This window comes from Acinonyx jubatus, chromosome C1, assembly GCF_027475565.1.
Source record: "Acinonyx jubatus isolate Ajub_Pintada_27869175 chromosome C1, VMU_Ajub_asm_v1.0, whole genome shotgun sequence".
In the NCBI taxonomy this organism is placed as follows: Eukaryota; Metazoa; Chordata; class Mammalia; order Carnivora; family Felidae; genus Acinonyx; species Acinonyx jubatus.
The window spans coordinates 171,054,548-171,077,743 of NC_069381.1; the positions used below are offsets into that span (position 1 = coordinate 171,054,548).

At 35.9% G+C, this 23,196-nt stretch overlaps 1 protein-coding gene across 1 annotated transcript in view; it reads left to right on the forward strand.

Annotated features, from left to right (window-relative positions):
- Positions 1–23,196, forward strand: part of ITGAV (integrin subunit alpha V) — a 91,352-nt gene that overhangs the window by 26,707 nt on the left and 41,449 nt on the right. Inside the window, exons 3-7 of the mRNA XM_027055100.2 lie at positions 8,868–8,959; positions 11,366–11,480; positions 16,408–16,469; positions 18,895–18,940; positions 22,016–22,141. Of these exons, the coding sequence (XP_026910901.1) occupies positions 8,868–8,959; positions 11,366–11,480; positions 16,408–16,469; positions 18,895–18,940; positions 22,016–22,141 (441 nt within the window). The remainder of the gene's footprint in view (positions 1–8,867; positions 8,960–11,365; positions 11,481–16,407; positions 16,470–18,894; positions 18,941–22,015; positions 22,142–23,196) is intronic.

The window sequence follows — 23,196 nt, forward strand, 5'->3', positions numbered from 1 at the left end:
ACTCTGTGTTTAACTTTTCAAGAAACTGCCAAACTATTTCAAAAATTGACCACACCAATTTTACATTCCTGCTAGCAGTGTGTGAGGATTCCAGTTTCTCCACATCCTTATGGACGTGTTATTTTATCTTTTTTTAATTCCAGCCATCCTAGTGAGTATGAAAGTGGCATTTCATTGTGATTTTGATTTGTGTTGACCTGACAGCTAATGATGTAGAACATCTTTTCAGGTACTTGTTGGGCATCTGTTTATCTCCTTTGGAGAAATATCTATTCAGGTTCCTTGTCTATTTTTAACTGGGTTTTAAAAAAAATCTTTAGTTGCAAGGAGAAGGGGTGTGTGTGTGTGTGTGTGTGTGTGTGTGTGTGTGTGTGTATGAGTGTTCATTGTGGATACAAGTCTCCTTTTGAAAATAGGCTTTGTTGATATTTTCTCATTCTGTGGGTTGTCTTTTCACTTTTCTGTGTGATATTTTTTGAAGGTCAAAAGTTAAAAATTTTGTTAAGTCTAATTTATCAACCTTTTATCTCTTGGACTTTGGTTTTCTAGATCTTGCCTTATGTAAATTTGAAGGTTTATTCCTGTTTTCTTATAGCATTTTATAGGTCTAGCTCTTACTTTAAGTCTGTGATATATTTGTGTTTGTTTTGCTTTGGTAAGGTTTAAGATAGGATTCCTCATGAATCTTTTTGCCTATATAAGGCTATCCAATTGTCTCAGCACCATTTGTTGAAAAATACTATTTCTTTCCCATTGAATTTTCTTGGCACCTTTAAAAATATCAGTTGACTGTAAATGTAATAGTGCCATTGATGTTAAACGGTGCTATATGTATTATTAAAACACACTGCTCATTTTAAGTCACCATTGGCTATAATACACACTCAGATTTCAAAGATGTTAATCGTATCTTAATATTTGCAGTTCCAAATCAGTACAATACATTATTTTACAATAGCATTAGGTTACAAATACCAGCACTGTCTGACCACCTCTTCATTGTTTTGTCTCAGATTTCTTTTATAGCATTTGTGACTTTCTGGAAGTATCTTATATAGTTATTTGTTTATTATGTCTCTCCTTGAAAGCAGGGACCTTATCTGTCTCATTTACTGCTATATTCCTTGCATGTATACATAAGAGGTACATGATCTATTTCTTTAAATGAATGATCAAAGAGATTTATTCCTCCGGCCTGTTGATTTTCACATAAATAAGCAAACAATATTGGCAGAGTTTTCTTTGAGGCAAATTCGTTGCATGAAGTACAACTGAGCAAAAAGTGATGGTTGAGGTAAAAAGCTGCTTAAAGAAGCCTGTAAATTATCTATTTTATTAAAGGATGACAGTGGGGTGGCACTGTTTCATTTTGTTTTTATTGAAGTATAATTGATATATTAGTTTCAGGTATACAATATAATGATATATGCAACATAATGTATATATTGCAAAATGATCACTGCGATAGCATTAATTAACATCTGTCACCATACATAGTTACAGAACCTTGTTTTCTTAGTCTGAGAGCTTTTAACATCTACTCTCTGAGTAACTTTAAAATACACAATACAGTATTATTTTATTTTTATTTTTATTTTTATTTTATTTTTATGTTATTTTTATGTTATTTTTATTTTATTTTTATTTTATTTTTATTTATTTATTTATTTATTTATTTATTTATTTATTTATTTATTTTAATGTAAGTTAGCTAACATGCAGTGTATACAATGTGCTCCTAGCTTTGGGAGTAGATTCCCATGATTTGCCGCTTACATACAACACCCAGTGCTCATCCCAACAAGTGCCCTCCTCAGTGCCCATCACCCATTTTACCCTCTCCCCGCCCCTCATCAACCCTCAGTTTGTTCTCTGTATTTAGGAGTCTGTTAACGGTTTTGCCTCCCTCCCTCCCTGTTTAGTAACTTTTTTTTCCCCTTCCCCTCCCCCATGGTCTTCTGTTAAGTTTCTCAAGATCCACATATGAGTGAAAACATATGGTATCTGTCTTTCTCTGGCTGACTTAGTTCACTTAGCTTAATACCCTCCAGTTCCATCCACGTTGCCGCAAATGGCCATATTTCATTCTTTCTCATTGCCACGTAGTACTCCATTGTGTATATAAACCACATCTTCTTTATCTATTCATCAGTTGATGGACAGTTTGGCTCTTTCCATAATTTGGCTATTGTTGATAGTGCTGCTATAAATATTGGGGTACATGTGCCCCTATGGATTAGCACTTCTGTACACTACAGTATTATTAACTATAGGCACCATGATGCTATATGTTACATTGTATTCATAGTCACTTTCTTGAGCAAAGAATAAGCTCTCTGAGGGACCTAAATAATTTCATTATTCATAGAGTCCTATAATTATAAATAGGAACCAAATGATTAAAAACAGAAGTAACTTCCAAATAGAGGTTTATTGCCTTGCTTTTCTTATGCTTTGGCTTTCGTTTTCACTTTGGCCTTTTCACAAAAGATGACATAATCTTGTTGCTCCAAAGGTATTCTTTAGGTGTGAAAGGAAGAAACAAAAAACAAAATTGACTCTAGGGTGATAAGGTAACTTTGTCTTAAAAAAGCATCCCCTCTAGAGCAAGCTGAATGTTAGTGTCTTCTGAAACACGCTGAGGGAATGAGAGGAAATGAGAAGAGCTGACCATTAATCAGGGGACAGAGTCTAAAGTTTGCTCTGCTCAATATGCTTCTGTCCTCAAGTCTGCAATCACAGGAGTCTGATAAAATGCCATTGACAGATTTAAAAGCTGGCAAAAAAAGATATTAAATTTTCAAGCCTCTACTGATTTACTTGCTAAATAATGTCAAGTTTCTCTGCAACATTTTCCCCTATGTATTTTTGAAAGTGACTAATAGAGAGTTAGTTTCATGCCACTTTATTTAATTCAGGGTGGTTTCTTCTCATTTTCACTATGTGTGAGACACTCTTTTCCCCTTTGATTTCCTTGGGAGAGCAAGCTAGTCTTCCAAGGTATTTCACAGAACTATGGGTAGAAATCTTTGTGCTTTCTTGACTGTTGCCTGAGGAGACATTTCTTTCATCACTGCAGTATCTGTAGTTGTCTGGGTCTAATTCCCCTTCCGAGGTTGGTGGCATGGGCCAAGCAGCCTGTGATGTTCCAGCATCACTTGAAATGGTGACTTCAGGGCTGTGACTCAAAATGTTTACTTCACTGAGGCCCCAGAATAGCTGCCAGTTTTAGCCAGATTATGAATGAACTCCTTGTCAGTTCAGAGAGCACACTTTTCTTTTTTTTCTCCTCACCCCCTTCTTTGTTCACACTTCCTCTGAGCAAAACTTCTGCCTGCGTCAAGCATTTTAAGACTTGGTCTCTGGGAAAAGAGTTAAAATTGATAAAGGAAAACTTCCTGTTTGGAAACTTCTCAAAAATTGGGTAATCTGAGGTTGTGACCCTGTTGAAACTCAAGACACTTAAAGCTTAAAGCAATGGGTAATACATGTTTCCTTGAGGACTCTTGCCTAAGTTTTGGATGCCGATGTATGCCAATGCATTATAACCAAATATATTTTACTCCTTTTGTTTGGTAATATAATTGAAAACACATTTAATCATATGTTACTTAAGACATGGCTGTTTGGTTTTTGACCGTACCAAAGTTTTAGTAAAGCTCCAGGTGTTTCTTTTTTTAAATTTTTTTTTTCAACGTTTATTTATTTTTGGGACAGAGAGAGACAGAGCATGAATGGGGGAGGGGCAGAGAGAGAGGGAGACACAGAATCGGAAACAGGCTCCAGGCTCTGAGCCATCAGCCCAGAGCCTGACGTGGGGCTCGAACTCACGGACCATGAGATCGTGACCTGGCTGAAGTCGGACGCTTAACCGACTGTGCCACCCAGGCGCCCCAAGCTCCAGGTGTTTCAAATGCATTTTGTGTTATCAAAAAAAGCCGCATTGCCTGATGTTTTTTTCACATTTGATTGGTGGTCCTTCACTCTCATTAAAAACTATTGGGGGACATAGCTTGCCAAATGGAGAGAGCTATGGATTTTTGTGCTCCACAATATGTGATGATGAAAATAAAACAGAAAATTGTAAAATTTGTAATTCTGTTTCATGACCTTTTCTAGCTTAAGCTAAACCTGTTTATCTGCAAAGGCAGGTATCCTAATCATTATAGCAGTGAATGTTTTTGATTGTTTAAACTAAGAAATAAAACGTAGCGAATGAGAAGCACATGGTGTTAGCACAGAGCAGTATCCTACCATGTTGCTACCACATGCAGATTTGGAGAAGAGTCTATTTCTTCAGAAAAAAAGGAATCATGGTGACAGTTTTTCAATGGAAAACTGGATAATACTATATAAAGAGGAAACTTCTCTTCAGGCTTCAGGAATACAGTTGAAGAACAATTGCTGGGCATAGAGGGCAATTCAAAAACCCCATGTAGCCCGTTCTTAGCATGGCAGCAAAGCTCTTGACAACCACTCCCCTCCTGACCCTTCTTTCTGGTCATAGCCAGCAACTCACAGTTTTGTAAAAAATCCAAGTATATCCACTCTTTAATCTCTGGCCACAAGATTTTCCCTTGGCCCAGAAAGCTTTCTCTTCCTTGTACTCTGCCACCCTCTTCCCATAACATTTCACACATTCCTCTGCCATTGTTCTACCATAAGGGCTTGTTCCTATGATTGTCTCCTTGTTAGGTATTTCCTTAGGGTCAGACTCCCTGTTTCATCATGCCTTAGCATCATGAATGGACAACTACAACTGAAGGTTTTTTGTTTTAATTTTTAATTTTTAATGTTTATTTGTGTTTGACAGAGAGACAGAGCACTACTAGAGGGGTGGGGGGGCAGAGAGAGAGGGAGACACAGAATCCAAAGCAGGTTCCAGGCTCGGAGCTGTCAGCACAGAGCCCGATACAGGGCTTGAACTCACGAACCGTGAGATCATGACCTAAGCTGAAGTTGGACGCTCAACCACTGAGCCACGCAGGAGCCCCACAACTGAAGGGTTTGAATCAATAGTGAAAGGAATAAAAGTTTTAAGGTTAGGGGGCCATGGTAACAAAGGCTTGCAAATGGGAATGAATGTGACTTGTTCAAGAGACTGGGGGCTTGAGGGCAAGGGAACTCTTACATAAAAAATAAATACATCTTAGGGGTCCCTGGGTGGTTCAGTTGATTAAGCATCTGGTTCTTGATCTCAGCATAGGTCTTGATCTCAGGATCATGATTACCAACTAACTAAATAATCAATATATATATTACACACCATTTTCTGGAGGGTTCATCATGTTAATTTAGCAATTAGCCCCTCATTGTTCTCTTTTAATATTGAATCTTCCCTACTATTTTGTCTTTTATGACATTGACATTTTTGAGGAATCTGTATTAGGTCTTGTAGGCAGGAAAAATTGCATTAAGAATATCATGATTTTGGTTCTGCATCATTTTGTTTTTGTAAATGTCAGTTTTAAAGAGCATGAGAAATTATATGGAGCCTTAATTTGAATCTTTCTGATGTGGTACAGCCTAAGATTTCCTCTAATAAAGGAAAGCTTTGCGGGGTGCCTGCGTAGCTCAGTTGGTTAAGCATCCGACTTTAGCTCAGGTCATGATCTCCCACTTCATGGGTTTGAGCCCTGTGTCTGGCTCTGTGCTGACAGCTCAGAGCCTGGAGCCTGCTTTGGATTCTGTGTCTTCTTCTCTCTCTGCCTCTCCCCTGCTCAAGTGCTCTCTCTCTCTCTCTCTCTCTCTCTCTCTCAAAAATAAATAAACATTAACAAAATATATAAAAAAAGAAAAGCTTTGGTTCTAGTTGGACATAGTTTAGGGTCTTGCTGAAAAGGCTTTGTCTTACCTGAAAGCAGAAGCAGGAAGTAGCAGTTCTGAGAATGTTGCACTTTTCAGTTCACATGCATTATTAGCTCATAAACTCAATTCCCTTAGGCTAAGATTACCTGAGTTTATCTGTGGTCTCAAGGGACAGTGAGTGGCAGTGAATCTTTCTGAGCACCAGCTGTTTCTTTCACAGTTGTAGTGTATTTCTCCTGCCTCATTAATATAAGGAGGAAAATGACTTCATTTCCTTTGTAGAAAGGAATAGAATAGAGTCTGCAGCACAGTAAGCGAACAGGTAGCTTGCAGTGGAATAAAAAGTTTATATTAAGTAACTTGTAACCATACATTTTATGGTTTAAATCCTTGAAAAATTATCAGGTGAACCCAGTCTGCCTAGAGGCTAAGCTTCTTTGCAGTTTTTGGTCAGGCCCTTTTGGAAATAGCAGAATGTATATTACTCAAGCTGTGCTAGGCTATATACTTCAGTAACAACATGCTTTATAAACAAAATCCCACATCTCACTTACGTAAAAAGAAGACTATTTCTTGCTCATGTCATCATTGAGTATGGGGGATTTGGCTGTTCTTACATTTTAAAACCTTTGGCTGAAGCTTTTTGTATCATGTGATTCCACCATCTATTACAGACTTACGGATGAGAGAGAGAAAACACAGAGTATTCATATCTATTTTTTTTGTTTTGTTTTTTAATGAGTTGATTATTTTAGATTGCACAAATAAGTGAATTATATAATGAAGTATTTGTCTTTCTGTGTCTTAACTTATTTTACTTAGCCTAAGTCTCTAGATCCATCCATGTTGTCTCAACTGGCAGGATCTTCTTCTTTTTTATGGCTGAATAATCTGTTGTATGAATATGCCACATTTTCTTTTTTATTCATCTTTCAATAGATATTTAGGTTGCTTTCATGTCTTGACTATTATGAGTAATGCTGCAGTGAACATGGGAGTGCAGATACCCCTTAGAGGATAATAATTTCATTCCTTTGGGTATATACCCAGAAGTTGGATTCCTGGGTCATGCAGTGGTTCCACATTTAATTTCTTGAGTAACCTCCATACTGTTTAATGGCTGTGTCAATTACATTTCTACCCACAGTGTACAGGGATTCCCTTTTCTCCACATCCTTACCAACACTTGTTATCTTAGGGGTTTTGTTTTGTTCTGTTTGGATGATTGCCATCCTAACTGGTGTGAGATGATATCTTATTGTGGTTTTGATTTGCATTTGTTAGTGATTAGTGAGCTCATATCCACTTTTACTTGAACAGGAAGCAACATCTGCCACTTTTGCTCTTAGCTTCGTGGCAAGAACTAGTTACGTGGCTTTAACGTAACTGTGGGAGGATGGGAAATGTAAGTGAGTCCATGGACTGATTAGTGACCTGTGTGTCACTGACATGTAGTGTTCCCAGTGATGATGGCTTGGTGAACACAGGCTTCAGAGGCAAGCCAACCATACTGTTGGGAAACTTTGGTTTTCATGGTGAAGGGCGTATACTGGCTAAGTTCCATTTCTCCTTCCCCCCACTTATAAAAATGTGTTTTTGTGACCACTGACAAAAATCAGCTGTATTAAGAGTACAGAAAGAGGCCTTTGGAGATTCACACATTAAAGAAAACTTTTTTAAGATAATGAAAAAGAGGAATAGTATAGTGAACAGTATTATATCCTTTACCTTGTCTGTATTACATCTAGAATTATTGAAATTCTCAATTAATCTCAAGGTTAATCTCAATCTTCAGTTGGTCTTAAGTCTTCAGAAGGGAACTGAATAACCATAAGTACTACCTTAGATGAGTGCGATTTAGGAAATAGATTTAACATGAACCTTGTGATGACTATTTACATATTGGCTGGCAGTCTTAAAATTGATCCTTGTCTGCTATATTTTGTCCAGTATAGTTCTTGAAATATATGTTTGTAAAGAATGATTATTATAAATAGATTTTAAGAGGAACATACTAGACTTTAGTCTCTCAAGAAAAATAGTCTCTCCTTCCCCAGATGCTTTATGGATATGTTTCCATAATTCTTTCCTTGATCAATTTAAGAGCTTTTCCATGGAAAGGATTTTTTTAATGTTTATTTATTTATTTTTGAGAGAGAGAGAGAGAGAGAGAGAGAGAGAGAGAGAGAGAGAGAGATGTACATGTGAAAGAGAGTGTGAGCAGGGAGAGGCGGAGAGAGAGGTAGAGAGAGAATCCCAAGCAGGCTCTGTGCTGTCAGCATGGAGCTGGATGTGGGACTCAATGTTGTGGACAGTGAGCTCATGACCTGAGCCAAAATCAAGAGTCAGACGTTTAACTGACTGAGCTACCCAGGCACTCCTCATGGAAAGGATTTTTCTTTTCTTTTCTTTTCTTTTCTTTTCTTTTCTTTTCTTTTCTTTTCTTTTCTTTTCTTTTCTTTTCTTTTCTCTTTCTTTCTTTCTTTCTTTCTTTTTAATTTGCAATACTTTACATGAGTAGCTAGTACATTGGGAATAATTTTCTCGAAAATGTAAACTGAAAATAAATATTTGCATGTAGTGTACCAAATCTGATTCTTTTTCCCACCAGCCAGATCATGTCTCCTAGATTCTAACTCCCATGTTATAATGCCACTTGCGCTATCTTTGTCTTTTACTTTAGTCTTTTACTACTCGTGTTTTACAAAGGCCTTTTGTTTTCATAAATATATTTATATCATAGAACTTTCAGGAGCACAGTAGGTAATTATAAGTGTTTAATAGTTATCTTATAATTTAGCCACTGGGAAACTTTACTTAGTATTACCTTTTCACATCTGCATTACAGTTAATGGGGGTTAATAACAACCCTGGGACACTTCTAGTCATCCTGTATTTTATTTCTTTGGTTAGTTGAAAGTTCCTGATATTCATCAAGTACACGAGATAAATAGCTAATGTGGCATTTGATTAATCAAATTTGGTTAATCAAAGGCATACTCTTTGTGTGTCTGGATTGAAATAAACTCTGTTATACTAAGAATATATTTTTTTCTTAGGCAACAGAGATTATGCCAAGGATGATCCATTGGAGTTTAAGTCCCACCAGTGGTTTGGAGCATCTGTGAGATCAAAACAAGACAAAATTTTGGTAAGTCTTTTGGATATTTACTTGTAGGTGAGTTTTGTCAATTTATGTGGAAACACAGAAAAGTTTCTGCTTGAAAGCTAGTAGTAAAACTCAGTGTGCTCAGGAGTACAGGACAAGATGAGATAAGATAGCCCTGATCAAAGGCCGTCCTATCAAAGATCATCTCTGTCCTGCCCTTCACAGACCTGCTTTCTGATACTTTCCACCTTTATTCCTGCCTTTTTACCTTCTCCACTCTTGTTGATCCTTCCCCTCAGGGTGTTTCTGTCCAGCCGGGTTCAGGATGAGTGTGCCTGTGATTAATCACATGCACTAATACCTCTTTTTAAAAACACAGCAGCCTTCCCTTTGCCTCTTTCCCCTGCTATGCCACATTCCTTGCTCCTCTTTTCAGAAACTTTTTCAGTGTTTTCTTCAGTTATCCCCTCTACTTCTTCACTGCCTGTTCTTTTCCCAACCACAGTCAAACTCAGGTAGGCATGGCTAAAGTCACCCTTGGCTTTCAGGTCACTGAAATCACTGGTACTTGTTGAATGTTTCTTGCCACTCAGCATCATTCAACAAGGTCAGTTAGCCCATTCTTTTTGAACTGCTTTTCTTCCCTTGGCTTCTGGAACACTGTACTTTCTTGGTTTTCTCCCATCTGCCTGCCTGATCCTCACTGTCTTTTTGAGCAGCTCCTCTTCTGCTCAGTTTCTAAGTGTTGAGTGTCCTAGGCTGGGTTCTGGGCCACTATCTTCTCTAACTACACCTTTTACCTGGCTGTTCCTATCCTGTCCCATGGCTGTAAATACAGTCTATATGTCATAATCCCTAAAGCTATATCTCTATTTCTTAATTCTCCCTGGATTTTCAGAGTGTTTCCGAACTAGCTATATGGCATTTCCATTTGGATATCTCCTGTGTTACTCAAAATGAACATAGCCAAAATAGAACTCTTGTTACCCTTCATCAGAAAGGAAAAAACACGAAGCTAATGCTCTCCATATAAAACTTCCCCAGCCTGTTTACAGCCATGACTCTCTGTCCCCTCCACCAGCAAGCCCTATCAATTCTGCCTCCAGAACGTATCCCACATCCATCTAGAAATCATCACCTGCACTGTTTCCACCCTGTACCCAGCCACTATTGTAACCTCCCTGGGTTCCTGCAGTGGCACATCTCCTCTTTCTGCTTCCTGTCCTGCAGTCCATCCTCTGCAGTTCCTCCTCTGCAATCCTTTTTCCAGAGGAGGCCCAAAGTGAACCAGAGCATTTGATCTTCTTAATTAAAACCATCAGGTGGTTTTCCATCACTCATAGAGTTCAAATCCCTGCTTATCCTGGCTTATAAGCATCCCCACAACCAGGTCACTGGCTCTTGTCTCTTTGGCATCATCTCACTCCATCTTGCAGGCTTTAGCCACACTAATCTTCATCCCTTCCATATGCCAGGTCACTGCAGTTAGTACCTTAGTGTGTTTGTTCCCTGTCCCTGTTTTATGCTCACCTTGTTGATTTTCACTTGGCTAGCTCCTTGTCATTCTGACTTCAGCTTTCATTTCTTTTCCCCAGAAAGCCCTTCCCTGTTGTAATTACCTGCATAGTATTTATTGCTGTTTTTTTAAAATATGATGGTGGGGCATTAGGGAAGAATTTGTTTAGGAGCTGGAATTTCACAGGAACTCTACAGGATGTGTCTAATTGGAGGTCAAGGATGGGGTTGAGAGTGGGTCATTCTAGGCACAAAGCAAAGAAGCAGAAGTAAGCAGGTGCAAATAGTCCTTATACACGAAACATCAAGTACATATAGAGAAGTAGCAACAATCATCTCCTTTCACTTTTTTCAGGGTAAATATAGAGTAACCCACTGTTGAAGTCTGCAGCATTTGTGTTAATGTTTTGCTTCAAAAAGTATTACAGAAAATTCATTGAACTTTTTTGCCAGCAAGTTAAACTGTTACATTTTGGTAGATTACTACGTTATTAAAGCATACATTATTCTACTGCTCGTGTATGGCGTTAAAATCCATAACTCTGAAAACAGAAGGGTCACAATTTATTTGGAAAGTAGATCAAATGAGCACTGCAAAGTCTTCTACTTTTTTCTTAATAATAAATTATTTGCTTTATAATTTAGGGTGTAGTCTATGTGTGTAAGAATGTTATTTAGTTACAGTGTTGATTCGATCAGCTTAGTGCTGATCAAAAAAAGTGCTACATGAAATAATTTTGCCATTTTGAAAATGAAATATGTGAAAAAGGTACTTATCACTGTTGTGATCTGGAATTCATAGTATAGGATAGGTGTGGTTACTTTCTATTAATGCTTAGAAAGTGTTGTTCAATTCTGGGGTAGTGTAGATTGTCTGAAACACTAATCTTTTCAGGGAATTTTTATGTTGTGGACCACCACCTTTGATTTCAGGCCTGTGCCCCACTGTACCACTGGAGGACTGAAATGAAACAGGAGAGAGAGCCAGTTGGAACATGCTTTCTTCAGGATGGAGCAAAGACTGTAGAGTATGCTCCATGCAGATCAAGTATGTATAAGAAGTGTACCAACTTTTAAATGAGGGTTGGGAAGCCTAATTTGTTAAAAGTGTGTGTGTGTGTGTGTGTGTGTGTGTGTGTGTGTGTCTAAAAATTGTAGACGTGTTGTGTTAGTCAAGAGATGTTCCATTGACCTTCTCTAACACAGATGCGGGACTTCCTAAAACAAAAGAAGCTGATGCAGTAGGTCTACCTCAGGCCTGTGTACCCACATTTTTAGGAAAACTCCTCAAGGCGATTTGATGGATACCAGAGTTTAAGAACTAGAGCTTTATATTAATAATGTTTAATATATATATATATGTCTTTAAGACATATATATGTCTTAAAGAGCCAGAGTTTATATAGGAAGGTAAAAACATTCAGCTCAGGACTCTGAGTCTGAATTTGCCTCCTTTTATTATTCTTTTAACTAAAAATTTTTGTTTCAAGATTTTATTTTTAAGTAATCTCCACACCCAACATGAGGCTTGAACTCACAGCCTTGAAATCAAGAGTCACACACTCCACCAACCGAGCCAGCCAGGCACTCCTCTTAAGTTAGTTTCTTTGTCAGTCTGTTATCAACCTTACTCTTCTTTTGATGATCCAAAAGATCTCACTTTGTTGTCTAACACTGTTTGAAATTTCAGATGAAATTCATGTGGTGACTAAAGGTGATTTTGAGTCCTTATAATTTTGATCGTGCTTTTCCAAAGGAGATTCCAGTTCTTTTGCCTTCCCGTCTTTGTTCAGTGGCCACCACTCCAGATCCTCTTTATACAAGAAATGTAAAAATAGCTTACTGAAGTGCCTTATGGTATTTATATCCAGAGCACTTTTTAGGCTGTTTCTTTTTTTATGTTCCATTGGTCACCAGATAGTTTAGTAGAGAGAATCAGGAACAGAAGTAGAACATGTAAGACTGTTAACTGCTAGATTCTTTTCATCCGTGTTAGGTGACTTGGGACACCAGGCCAAAGGAACTGTTCAGTCCTTAAAATTTTAAGCAGTTGAACTTCCAAGAAGCTGCAGACGGTTTTATTAACGCTTATTTCTTCACCCACTGACTTGACCCTGCATGTTGTGAGAAGTCAGCATCAAAAGAGTGATACCTCCCTAGAAGTGCTTGTTTATTTGGATTGGTCAGAAAGCACACCGCATCACAGGACAGAGGAGGCTGGCAGGTTTCTACTCCGTGTTTGAATGCCATCTGTATCACCACCTTTATGTTGCTGTTTGGGTTAGAGTCCTGTCGTCTTTTTGGTATGCGGAAAATGTGAGGATTCCATTTGTGTTTGCAATTTCTGTATTGCAAAAATGTTGCTATTGTGAGAAGGTAATTTTATAGCTAGGAGGAATGAGCTAACTCTTGCCCGCCAGGTTTGTAACTTACCATTTATGTGATGGACATAAAGGTAAAAATCACCCTATTCTCACATGATAGATGTGGGAACTGAGATTCAGATTGTTGGAAGTAATTTTTTCCTACATCTTTTAGTAGTGAGTGATCTAATGAGGACTTGAACCCAGTTCTGTCTTATTCCAAAGGAGCCCTTCCCTTGTAAATACTAACAATGGAATATGTTTTCCATTTCAATTGCCTCAGTGTTAACCACAGCTTTTCCTTAAAGAATACATTGTGCTTTCACGAATACAGGTTTGGATAATTCTGGGTGTGTGAAATACTTGGTACCCTTCTGAAAGCAAGCATTCTAGAAATGATCCATTCATGTGGATATACTGTTAGATTAGGCTAGTGTTGTTTTTTCATTTTGCCTTTTCTGTAATGACCATTTTTTTTTCTCAACATGTATGTAAAGGATGAAGGCAGTATTTGCATGATGTATCTGTTACATAATGCTTTTGCTTATTTGGTTTAGGCACAGAAATTGTAAATATAGGCACAAAAATTATAAACTCATTTTAACCCTTATTTTCTAAATTATTTAACATCCAAATCAGGTCAGCAAACTGGCTTGTGAGCCTCTTTTTGTAAATAAAATTTTATTGGAAAGCAGCCACACCCATTTGTTTACATGTTGTTTATAAAGGGAGAGTTAAATAGTTGCCACAGAGACTGGCTGGCCCCTAAGTCTGAAATATTTGCATATGGTCCTTCACAGAAAGTTTGCTGATCGTTAATCAAATAATAAAACCTAAAATCTTAGAAAAGCAAAAGAATAACCTCAAAACATCAAAGTGAGTGCCTTTCATCCTAATAAATCTAGCTTTCAGTATCCATTGATCACTGCACATGTTTTTTGGCTCAAACTTTGAAATATGAAGCTATGTACAGACCCAAATTACGAAGAGCAACTTGACCAGAGGTGAAGAAATGCTCAGGAGTGGGAACCTGAGAACCTGGGTTTATTCTAGCATTTTGTCAGCAACCTGGCGACAGCTATTGGTGGTACACTTAACCACTCTGGGCCTTTGCTTTCACTATTAGTAAAACACTGATTTGGTTAAAAGACTTCAGAGATAGAGTTTTTGTATTTTGTATCTTCTTCATGCTTCCATAGATTGTTCAACCAATGATTGATTTTGCATGGAGGTGCCAGTTTTGAAGGGCTAAGTTGCTAACTTCTTGATAACTTTGCTTGTTTTGGTAGTGGTAGTTTGTGGGGGGTGGTTGTTTGTTTGCTTTTGTTTTCAACATGACCTGTGTGGGCACGCTGGACATGAAACTTCATTGTCTGTGAAAAATTTTCCTTGTTCCTGATTATGTTTGCTTTTGGCTTTTCATAACTATCTGTGACCTAATGGCTTTACACAATAGGCCAGATGACTTTCTGTTCTAAAAGTGCCTGACCCACAAATCATTTAACTTACATGCTCTTAATTCTGTGATCAGACTGAGTTCTTTGTTCCTTCCGCTTTCTGATGACATTTGTACATAGATTTTTCTCAGTAATGATAATGAGCTGGCTTTTCTTTCCCCTTGATTGTTAACTCAGGAAATTACAAGCACATTGATGATTTGAGATAGTGCAGTTTAGTGGTGTGGACACACCTGGGCTCAGATCCTTGCTTTCTTATTTACTAGCTGGTTGACTGTGGTGGTCAAGTTACTTAAGTTTCTGTAAGGCTTAGTTTCCTTATCTGTAAATTGTGAATAATACTAGTATCTCTCATAGGATTGCTGTAAGATTTAAACGATCATACCTTGGAAAATGCTTTCATACAGTACCTGGCTCACAGAAGGGGCTTTGTGAACATTAACTGCTCTTACTATCATAATCAGTAATATTATTTATAATGCTGTCAGGCTTGATGAATGGGAGAAATATTATTCATCTGTAGAAATAAAAACAAAAGCCTTCACGGAAATAGTTGTAGTTAACATAAAATTCTTCACATTGTCATAAACATTCAGTTTAATATGTACCTGTTAATAAAATTTTAAAGGACAGTCATGTTTTCTTGCTGGGATGTTCTGAGAAACCAAATAAAGGAGATAACTGTACAGTATGATAATCAAAAAAGGATGTCTCTAAAAATAGCCTGAAATAGTTCCTTAAATACAACTTGAAGACAGGAAATAAAGAGCCAACTTGAGGTCGGAGCAGACTTCCTCAGTATGATTCACTAGACACTGGAAACCCCAGCCCCACATTCTCCCATTCCCTCCTGTTAAAAAAAATTCACATTGGGGCAGCATTACATTCTTGAGACCTTTAATAAAACAACTTCTAAATTTAGTTATTAAGTGTGTAATCTTGGGGCAGTTCCCAGGTTTTAAAATGGGTTCAAAAATTTTGATGGGAATATTTGGAAATTGTCCTTTCAGTTATACTGAAAATAGATATTTTTGGTTCCTGTGTTTGGGTGGCAAGTTTAGTAATACGAAAGCATAATTACTTACATATTGTAATTGTCTATAGGAAATGCTTGATAACTAAAGAGTAGTATTTTTATTGTTCCTTGTTATCCTCGAAATAAAACAAGGGAGAGCCTTCAGATTCATCCTTACCTGTGTTCTAGGTCCAGTTTTACTCATGATTAGGGTTAATCTAAATGAACTGGCTACTTGTCCAGAAATTGTCCCCTTGTGAGAACTACAAAATAAAGGGTAACTACAAAAGAGTCAAACTGTTGAGTCTGTTATCATTTGGAAAATAGTCAGTGTCGTGTTTAAAGATGTTCACTTTCATTAGACTGCAGTTCTAAATATGTTGTGAAGATAGTTTTGTATTTCGCTCTTTGCTGAATATTAAGTTAGGGTCTGGCCCTCTCCCAAAATCCTGAAGTACGTTTTTAATAGATTTGTTGTTGTTGTTGCTGTTGTTGGCTGTAAAATGTGTGTGTAGTCAGTATGTATTAGGAGTGCATGTATCTCTTTACTGGTATTCATAATAAATCTGTAGAGTGCTAACTAGAATTTCAAATTCAAACTGGAATTTTACTTGTAGATCACAACTCATCTTTGTTTCATGAAATCAGAATAGTGGATCATAACCAGTAATTCTTTTTTAAAAGGAGTGAAATAAAATAGAAAGTATCAGAATATATTGTCCATGGTAATAGTGATAGTTTTGTGAAATTTTGTCTTATTCATGTATGTGTTATACACACATACAATAACATACATGTTGGGTTATATGGACTGTGATATAAAATATAGTCTTGCTGTGGGTTATGGTTAAAAATAAGTTTGAAATCTACCATCTTAGGTGATGTTTCTATTTCCTGGTGACCATTCCAGATACATTGATCTCTCTCTATTGCCATTATCTGAGAGAATGGTGCTGGTAAAAATGCATAGTAACTTTTTTAGAGTGTGATAATAACTCATTAAATGCCACATTGAATGAACACTCCCAGCTCAACAATACATTATCTTATGATTACAGTGATACAGATTTTTCTCATGTTTTGTTTTATGTCATTTGTTTGTTTTTGGGTTTGTGTATATTTCCAATCTTTTTATTTTAGAAAATATTGATGCTGATGGACAGGGATTTTGTCAAGGAGGATTCAGCATTGATTTTACCAAAGTAAGTTCTCATTTAAGACTGAATGAGATTCAGATCTACCTCATTATCTAAACCATTGTTAAAAATTACTTGCTCAATACTTCAGCTTCTTTATAATTATTACCTGTTCTATGAAAACACCTAATAAAAATGTCCCATGCATTTTGATATTCTTTGGCTCATATTCTCTCCCTAGTGGACGTTGCCTATTTGAAATAGACATCAAAATGAGAGTGGGGGACACTAAAAGATCTCAGTAGATGACAGATAACTATTATGACTTTATATTAAAATTTCTAATTAGATAAATTTATATAGTACTAAAGTTTTGTCTTTTTGATTGAAATTCACAAAAGCTGTCATTGGGAGCTTGATTACAGAATTAGAGTTTAGTTACATAAAAGCTCAGAAACATGCATGCTTGCCATCTATTATGTGCCTACAGGCACCAAGTAAAGCTGAAGCAGCTTAATTATTGTGAAACATCTCAGATGCGTGACTCTGTATTTTTAACTAAGCGAGCATGCTCTCCAGAGTTGACAGTTTTTATCTTTTTTCCTGAAATAACAATTCAGTTTATGTTTTCAAAAGAAATTTTTCTTAAATACTTTTCCTTATGTCATTTTCTTTTGTGTATGTGGGGATTTTTTTGGTGAGATATGTGAAAATATTGAATATCAAATTGAGAATATTAATTTCTCTATTTGAGATAGAAATCTCAAATATATTAATTAAAAATAGAGCTTCCTTAGAAAGCTTAATATGGCTTTCTTAGAAAGTATGAGCAACAAATGCCATAAATTTACTAAAATGATATAAACTATAATCATGTAATTCAGAAAATTAATAAAGCATTTTCTTGTTTTTTTTAATTTATATTTTATCTTTATTTAAAAAAATTTTTTTCTAGACTGGGACTATAATTGTAGTTAACTTTCCTTATTACATAATTGATTTAAGTTATTCAATTTGAAACTCATAATTCAAAATTTACTCATAATTACTCATAATTCAAAATTTGAGAAACAAAGAGAGGTAAAGTATATTAATAATATTAGGTTAAACTTCCATGATATATTTTCAAAGAGGTGTTATATTTTAAGAAGTCCCTATGTTTTCTGTACCTATGCCTATGTAACTATAACCCCAGAAATATTCTCATATAGCAACCATTCACTACTAAATTAGTTATTTACTTTCTTTAACTCATTTCTGGAAAAAAGGTGTCATTTTACAGCAGACAACTTAGAAGTACCTTTTACATAACCAGGACAGGAAATTGTCTGTTGAAAGCTTGAAAGGGCTGTATGTATGTTTGGAGGGGAAGAATTACGTTTTTTGTCTCCAGGGGGGAAGAAATGTCCAAAACATTATGCTCAAACACTAAATACAGTTATCTTGAATTAGATACTTATAGTTGGTTACAGATACAAGAAATGCTAGTCAAGTGTAAATTTGTATATATTATATACCCTGAAAAATTTACCTTCTAACTTCATTCCTGTTTAGATCTGCAAGACACTAAAAATAATTTTTCATTAGCCAAAGAATTAAAAAAATTTCTCTTTTATTTATTTTTATTTTTTTTAAGTTTATTTATTGTGAGAGAAAGAGCACAAGTGGAGAAGGGGCAGAGGGAGAGTGAGAGAGAGAGAATCCCAAGCAGGGTCCACACTGTCAGCACGGAGCTGGATGCAAGGCTCGAACTCATGAACTGTGAGATCATGACCTGAGCCGAAATCAAGAGTCAGATGCCTAACTGACTGAGCCACTCAGGTGCTCTCAAAGCATTAAAAAAAATTTTTTTTTAAATTTTATTTTAGAGAGAGAGAGTTTGTGAGCAGGGGAGGGCAGAGGAAGAGAGAGAGAGAGAGAGAGAGAGAGAGAGAGAGAGAGAGAGAGATTGAGAATCCCAAGCAGGCTCCATGCCCAGCACAGAGCCCAACATGGTGTTCGATCCCACAACCCTGGGATCATGACCTGAGCCAACCAAGCGTCACATACTTGACTGAGCTTCCCGAGGCATTTCTAGCCAAAAAAATTTTAATGATTACTAGAAAGAAAATTTGTCTATATAGTCACAAATGTAATATACAAAATTAATGACTTTTTGTTCTACTATAACTCAAAAATATTTTATAGTAGTACTTGCTAACAAGTTGCGAACCAGCCAGATCTATAGAATCAATGTATATATTTCTATATTTTCATATATTAATAGTCATAACTTTTAAAACATTTTTATTGTATTTTAGAAAAGTACAATGAAAATTTACTGAAAATGAGTCAGGAGAGTTTGAGATTTGTGATTTTGTTGTATGTTTATATAGCTTTTATGTGTATTAAATATCATATATATATGGCTTTTGTGGGTATTACATTGCTTTCAGTTTTTAAATCTACCTATTTTTAAATATGTATTTTTTTGCTGTTTGATTTAATCTAGGCTGACAGAGTACTTCTTGGTGGTCCTGGTAGCTTTTATTGGCAAGGTAGGTTGATATATTTTTTTAAAGTTATTTATTTATTTTGAGAGAGAGGGAGAGAGAGAGAGAGAGAGAGAGAGGGAGGGAGAGAGAGAGAGAGAGAGAGAGAGAGAAAGAGAGAGAGAGAGGGAGCGAGCATGAGTAGGGAGAGGGGCAGAGAGAGAGGAGAGAGAACATCCCAAGCAGGCTCCATATGGTCAGTGCAGAGCCCTACATAGGACTCGATCTCACTAACCATGAGATCATGACCTGAGCAGAAATCAGTAGTGAAGAGTCATATGCTTAGTCGACTGAGCCACCCAAGCACCCCTAGGATAATATTTTTTAAATTACTCAGTAATGATTATGTTTAATGCTTGCTTGGCTTACCATGTGCCTATACGATTTTTCGAATTATTTTAAAGAAAGAAATTGAGAAATACAATTTAAATGTGTAATTGCTATCTGTTTCACAGTATTTTTTTTTTAAAAAGCACTGTAACATCCTATATATAATATAATATATAGAAAATTTGTGGCATATTATAATACATAATATATATTATATATATTTTTAGTAGAAAGTAAACAATATTTTTAAAGTAAATTATAATGTAAATCTACAAAGTAATTTAAAACAATTTATTTTTATTGTTTGTGATACATGCTTTCTTGTCTCTACTCTAGAGTCTATAGTGTAAACATTAGGAAGTGTGTGGAACTGATCTATGCAGGCAAATTGTGGTATTCTGAAAGCTCATGGTTTTAAAGTATTTTCAATTTGTTCATTAGAATATTTAAATAGTTATTTTCTCATTAACCATTGACATCATGAATGACTTCTTCGTTTTGGGGAGCTTTTAAAATAGTGGGTCTTAGGAAGTTTCAAAAGAATGTAATTAAACTGGTGTCAAAATAAAGATAAAACACTGCATTCTTCATTCTGGGAGGCCCAATAAAATTACTATTTGAACAAATGCATAACATCATTATTTGCTGAAAGTTTGAAAACAAGTACCTAAATTTGTTTACTTGCTTTATGTTTCATTTATGATTATATACACACAATTATATATTTAATTTATTCACGTTTGTTTTCTGCTAATAAATGCTATTCACAGAGTCAGAACTTTTGTTTCTTGGCATTCTGACATTTAAGCATTATCAGTATTTGGAAGAACTGGAAAAACCTGTGACTGCATGGATGTGCAAGTTACTTTCTAATTCTGAATTTTACTTCTGTATTCTACACTGTGCTTTCCTTACTTGCTTTTCCATAGGAAAACCCACACTTGCTTTTGTTTCACAGAAAGGGAAACTCAAGAAAGAAATTTACTGAAGGGGAAAATAGGATAGAAAAACAATAAGAAGGAATGAGAAATAGAAATAAATGAAAAGTTGAAAGGGATGACAAAGGAGGGAATGAAGAAAAGAGAAAAATCAGGGAAAGATGAATCAGCATGTGAGACACACTAAATGAAAGAATTTGGATTCCTGTGAACTATATACATTTATTGAAAAATGAAATGATTTAGGAAGATTCTAATTGAGTTTTAGAGGTTTAAAATGAACACAAAAATAACTCTAATCGCATATGAGATTAAAACAGAGTTTTCGAGTTTTAAAATGAACACAAAAATAATTCTAATCGCATATGAGGTTAATACTTTCTAGTAAGAGAAAAAACATGGAATTGTTTTTCTTCTCCATTGCTAGTTATGTAATTCGGTGGAGGGGAGGGAAGTGTCTGCTGGGATGCCTGGGAACCAAAGACTGATTTTGTAATTCTCAGTCAGGACTGATAGTTATCTCTGCCTTTTTAAGAGACACAGCTGTGAACATGTTTAAATGACGAGTTTTTTTAATACCTTGAGTATTATACAGTGTCTGTATTCATTCCTATTTAAAAATTAGGACAGATACAATCAATACCATGTTGATTTGAGTTTTATTAGTAAATGGTCTAGGAAATGTAACTGAAAGACTCAGTAGCTGGGCAGAGAATATTTTGTTCTAATGAGATTAAAATCATCGAGTTTTACCCTGAATTAATAGGTATGTCAGAATGAATTTTTCCACAGATCTCAGAATTATCTCTATACGAATAGAGAAAATTGTAATGTTTTACTCAAAAGAGATGATAGAATTTTCCTGTGTTCTTTGATTCAAGAAATATTTGTTGAATTCCTGCTATGTGTTAGGTCTGTTTAGGCACAGAGGATAAATTATTGATCCAAACAGAAAGTGTTCCTACCTTTAAAGTAAACCTTTGTGACTGGACAGATTGGAACAGACTGATAAATGTTGGCTATGAGGTTTTTTTCTGAAACAGCAGAAATGAGGAGATTATGTTCTTCATGTATGGAGATGGCATTTTGATAAGTCAGCCAACTTTTCTTGGGGTCGGGAACAATCTGATTTTTGTGTAGTGCTTTAGATTTCTTGGCTACCTTAAGGTTGTGAAGAAAAGTGAACTCACCCATTCAGGCCTCTTCATAAAGGTATCCAAATAATTTGTGGAAAAAAACAATCGATTCATTCTTCTTATAACAGTAAAGATAATTATTTCAGTAGATTTTCAAACTCTTTTTTTAAACATTTTTTTAATGTTTATTTATTTTTGAGAGAGAGACAGAGGGTGAGTGGGGGAGGGGCAGAGAGAGGGAGACAGAATCTGAAGGAGGCTCCGAGTTCTGAGCTGTCAGCATGAGCCTGACGCTGAGCTTGAACTCTCAGACCTTGAGATTATGACCTGAACTGAAGTTGGATGCTTAACCCACTGAGCCACCCAGGCACTCCTAGCAGTGACTAATTTTAAGAACTAGCTTGAACAGAACATCAACTTTCAGATTGAGCATTATGAAGAGTTATTTAAGGCTAATAATTAGAAATACCAATCTCTCTTTTTTTAAAGATTGTATATTTAAGTAATCTCTACACCCAGTGTGGGGCTCAAACTCACGACCCTGAGACCAAGGGTCACATGCTCCACCGACTGAGCCAGCTGGGCACCCCTTGAATGCTATTTACTCTTGTGCTGGTACCATCCATCATCTGCATCATAAATTCCCATTAGAAAGTTATTATATATATATTTTTCAGGTCAGCTCATTTCGGATCAAGTGGCAGAAATTGTATCTAAATATGACCCCAAAGTTTACAGCATCCAGTATAATAACCAGTTGGCAACTCGGACTGCTCAAGCTATTTTTGATGACAGTTACTTGGGTAAGTAAAACCAAAATATGGATTCATTATATGGAGTTGCAGTGTATTTGCCCTGTATTTGCATATGCTGCTTTAAGCAGGACAATCTTTTATGTTGAATTTTTTTAAAATATAAGGAACAGGAACATAACTTCAAATTGTTAATGAATACTTAGGTTATGTTATATTTCAGTAGTTGAAATTTAGGAGTGATTATTTATACAACAGTTAATAGTAATAGATAACTTTTAAAGTATGCTTATGTATTCTAGGCATTGTTCTAAGTATGCTTTATCTGTATTAATTTATTTAATCCTTACAACAGGTCTGTGACAGTGTACTGCTATTATCCCTATTTTGTAGGTAAAGAAATTCAGGCACAAAAAGGCAAAATAACTTGCCTGAAGTCACTCACTTAGTAACTTGCTGTTCTAATATTCAAACCCAGGCAGTCTGACTCCTAAACTTCTATTCTCTGTGTTATTCACTGTGTTAAACTTTGGTCTTTAAAGTTTATTGAGTTTTGTTTTCTCCCTTTAGGTTTCTCTTACTCTTTAAACCAAGGACTTAGGACAGCAGTAGTACTTTGCTGATTGAAAAAAATATGTTATTTTTTGCTCCTTTAAGATAAATTACAGATTTACCCTGTTTTTCTAAAATTGAGATACAGTTGACTTGTAATATTATATTACTTTTAGGTATACAACATAATGATTTGATATTTTTATATACTGTGAAATGATGCTCACAATAAGTGTAGTTAATATTCATTATCACGCACAGCTACAGATGTTTTTCTTGTACTGGGAATGTTTAAATTCTACTCTTTCAATATACAACATAGTTGTATTAGTTACTCACCATCCTCTAGGTTATATCACATGACTTATTTATAAGTGCACGTTTGTACCTTTTGACCACCTTCATGCATTTTGCCCACCTTTTATCCCCTGCCTCTGCTAACCTCCAATCTCTACTCTGTATCTATGAGAAATTTACCATTTTTAACTGACTCCTTTGTGAAGTTAATGTCTTATTTTTCTAATAGAAAAATACTATTTTAGGGTGTAACTATT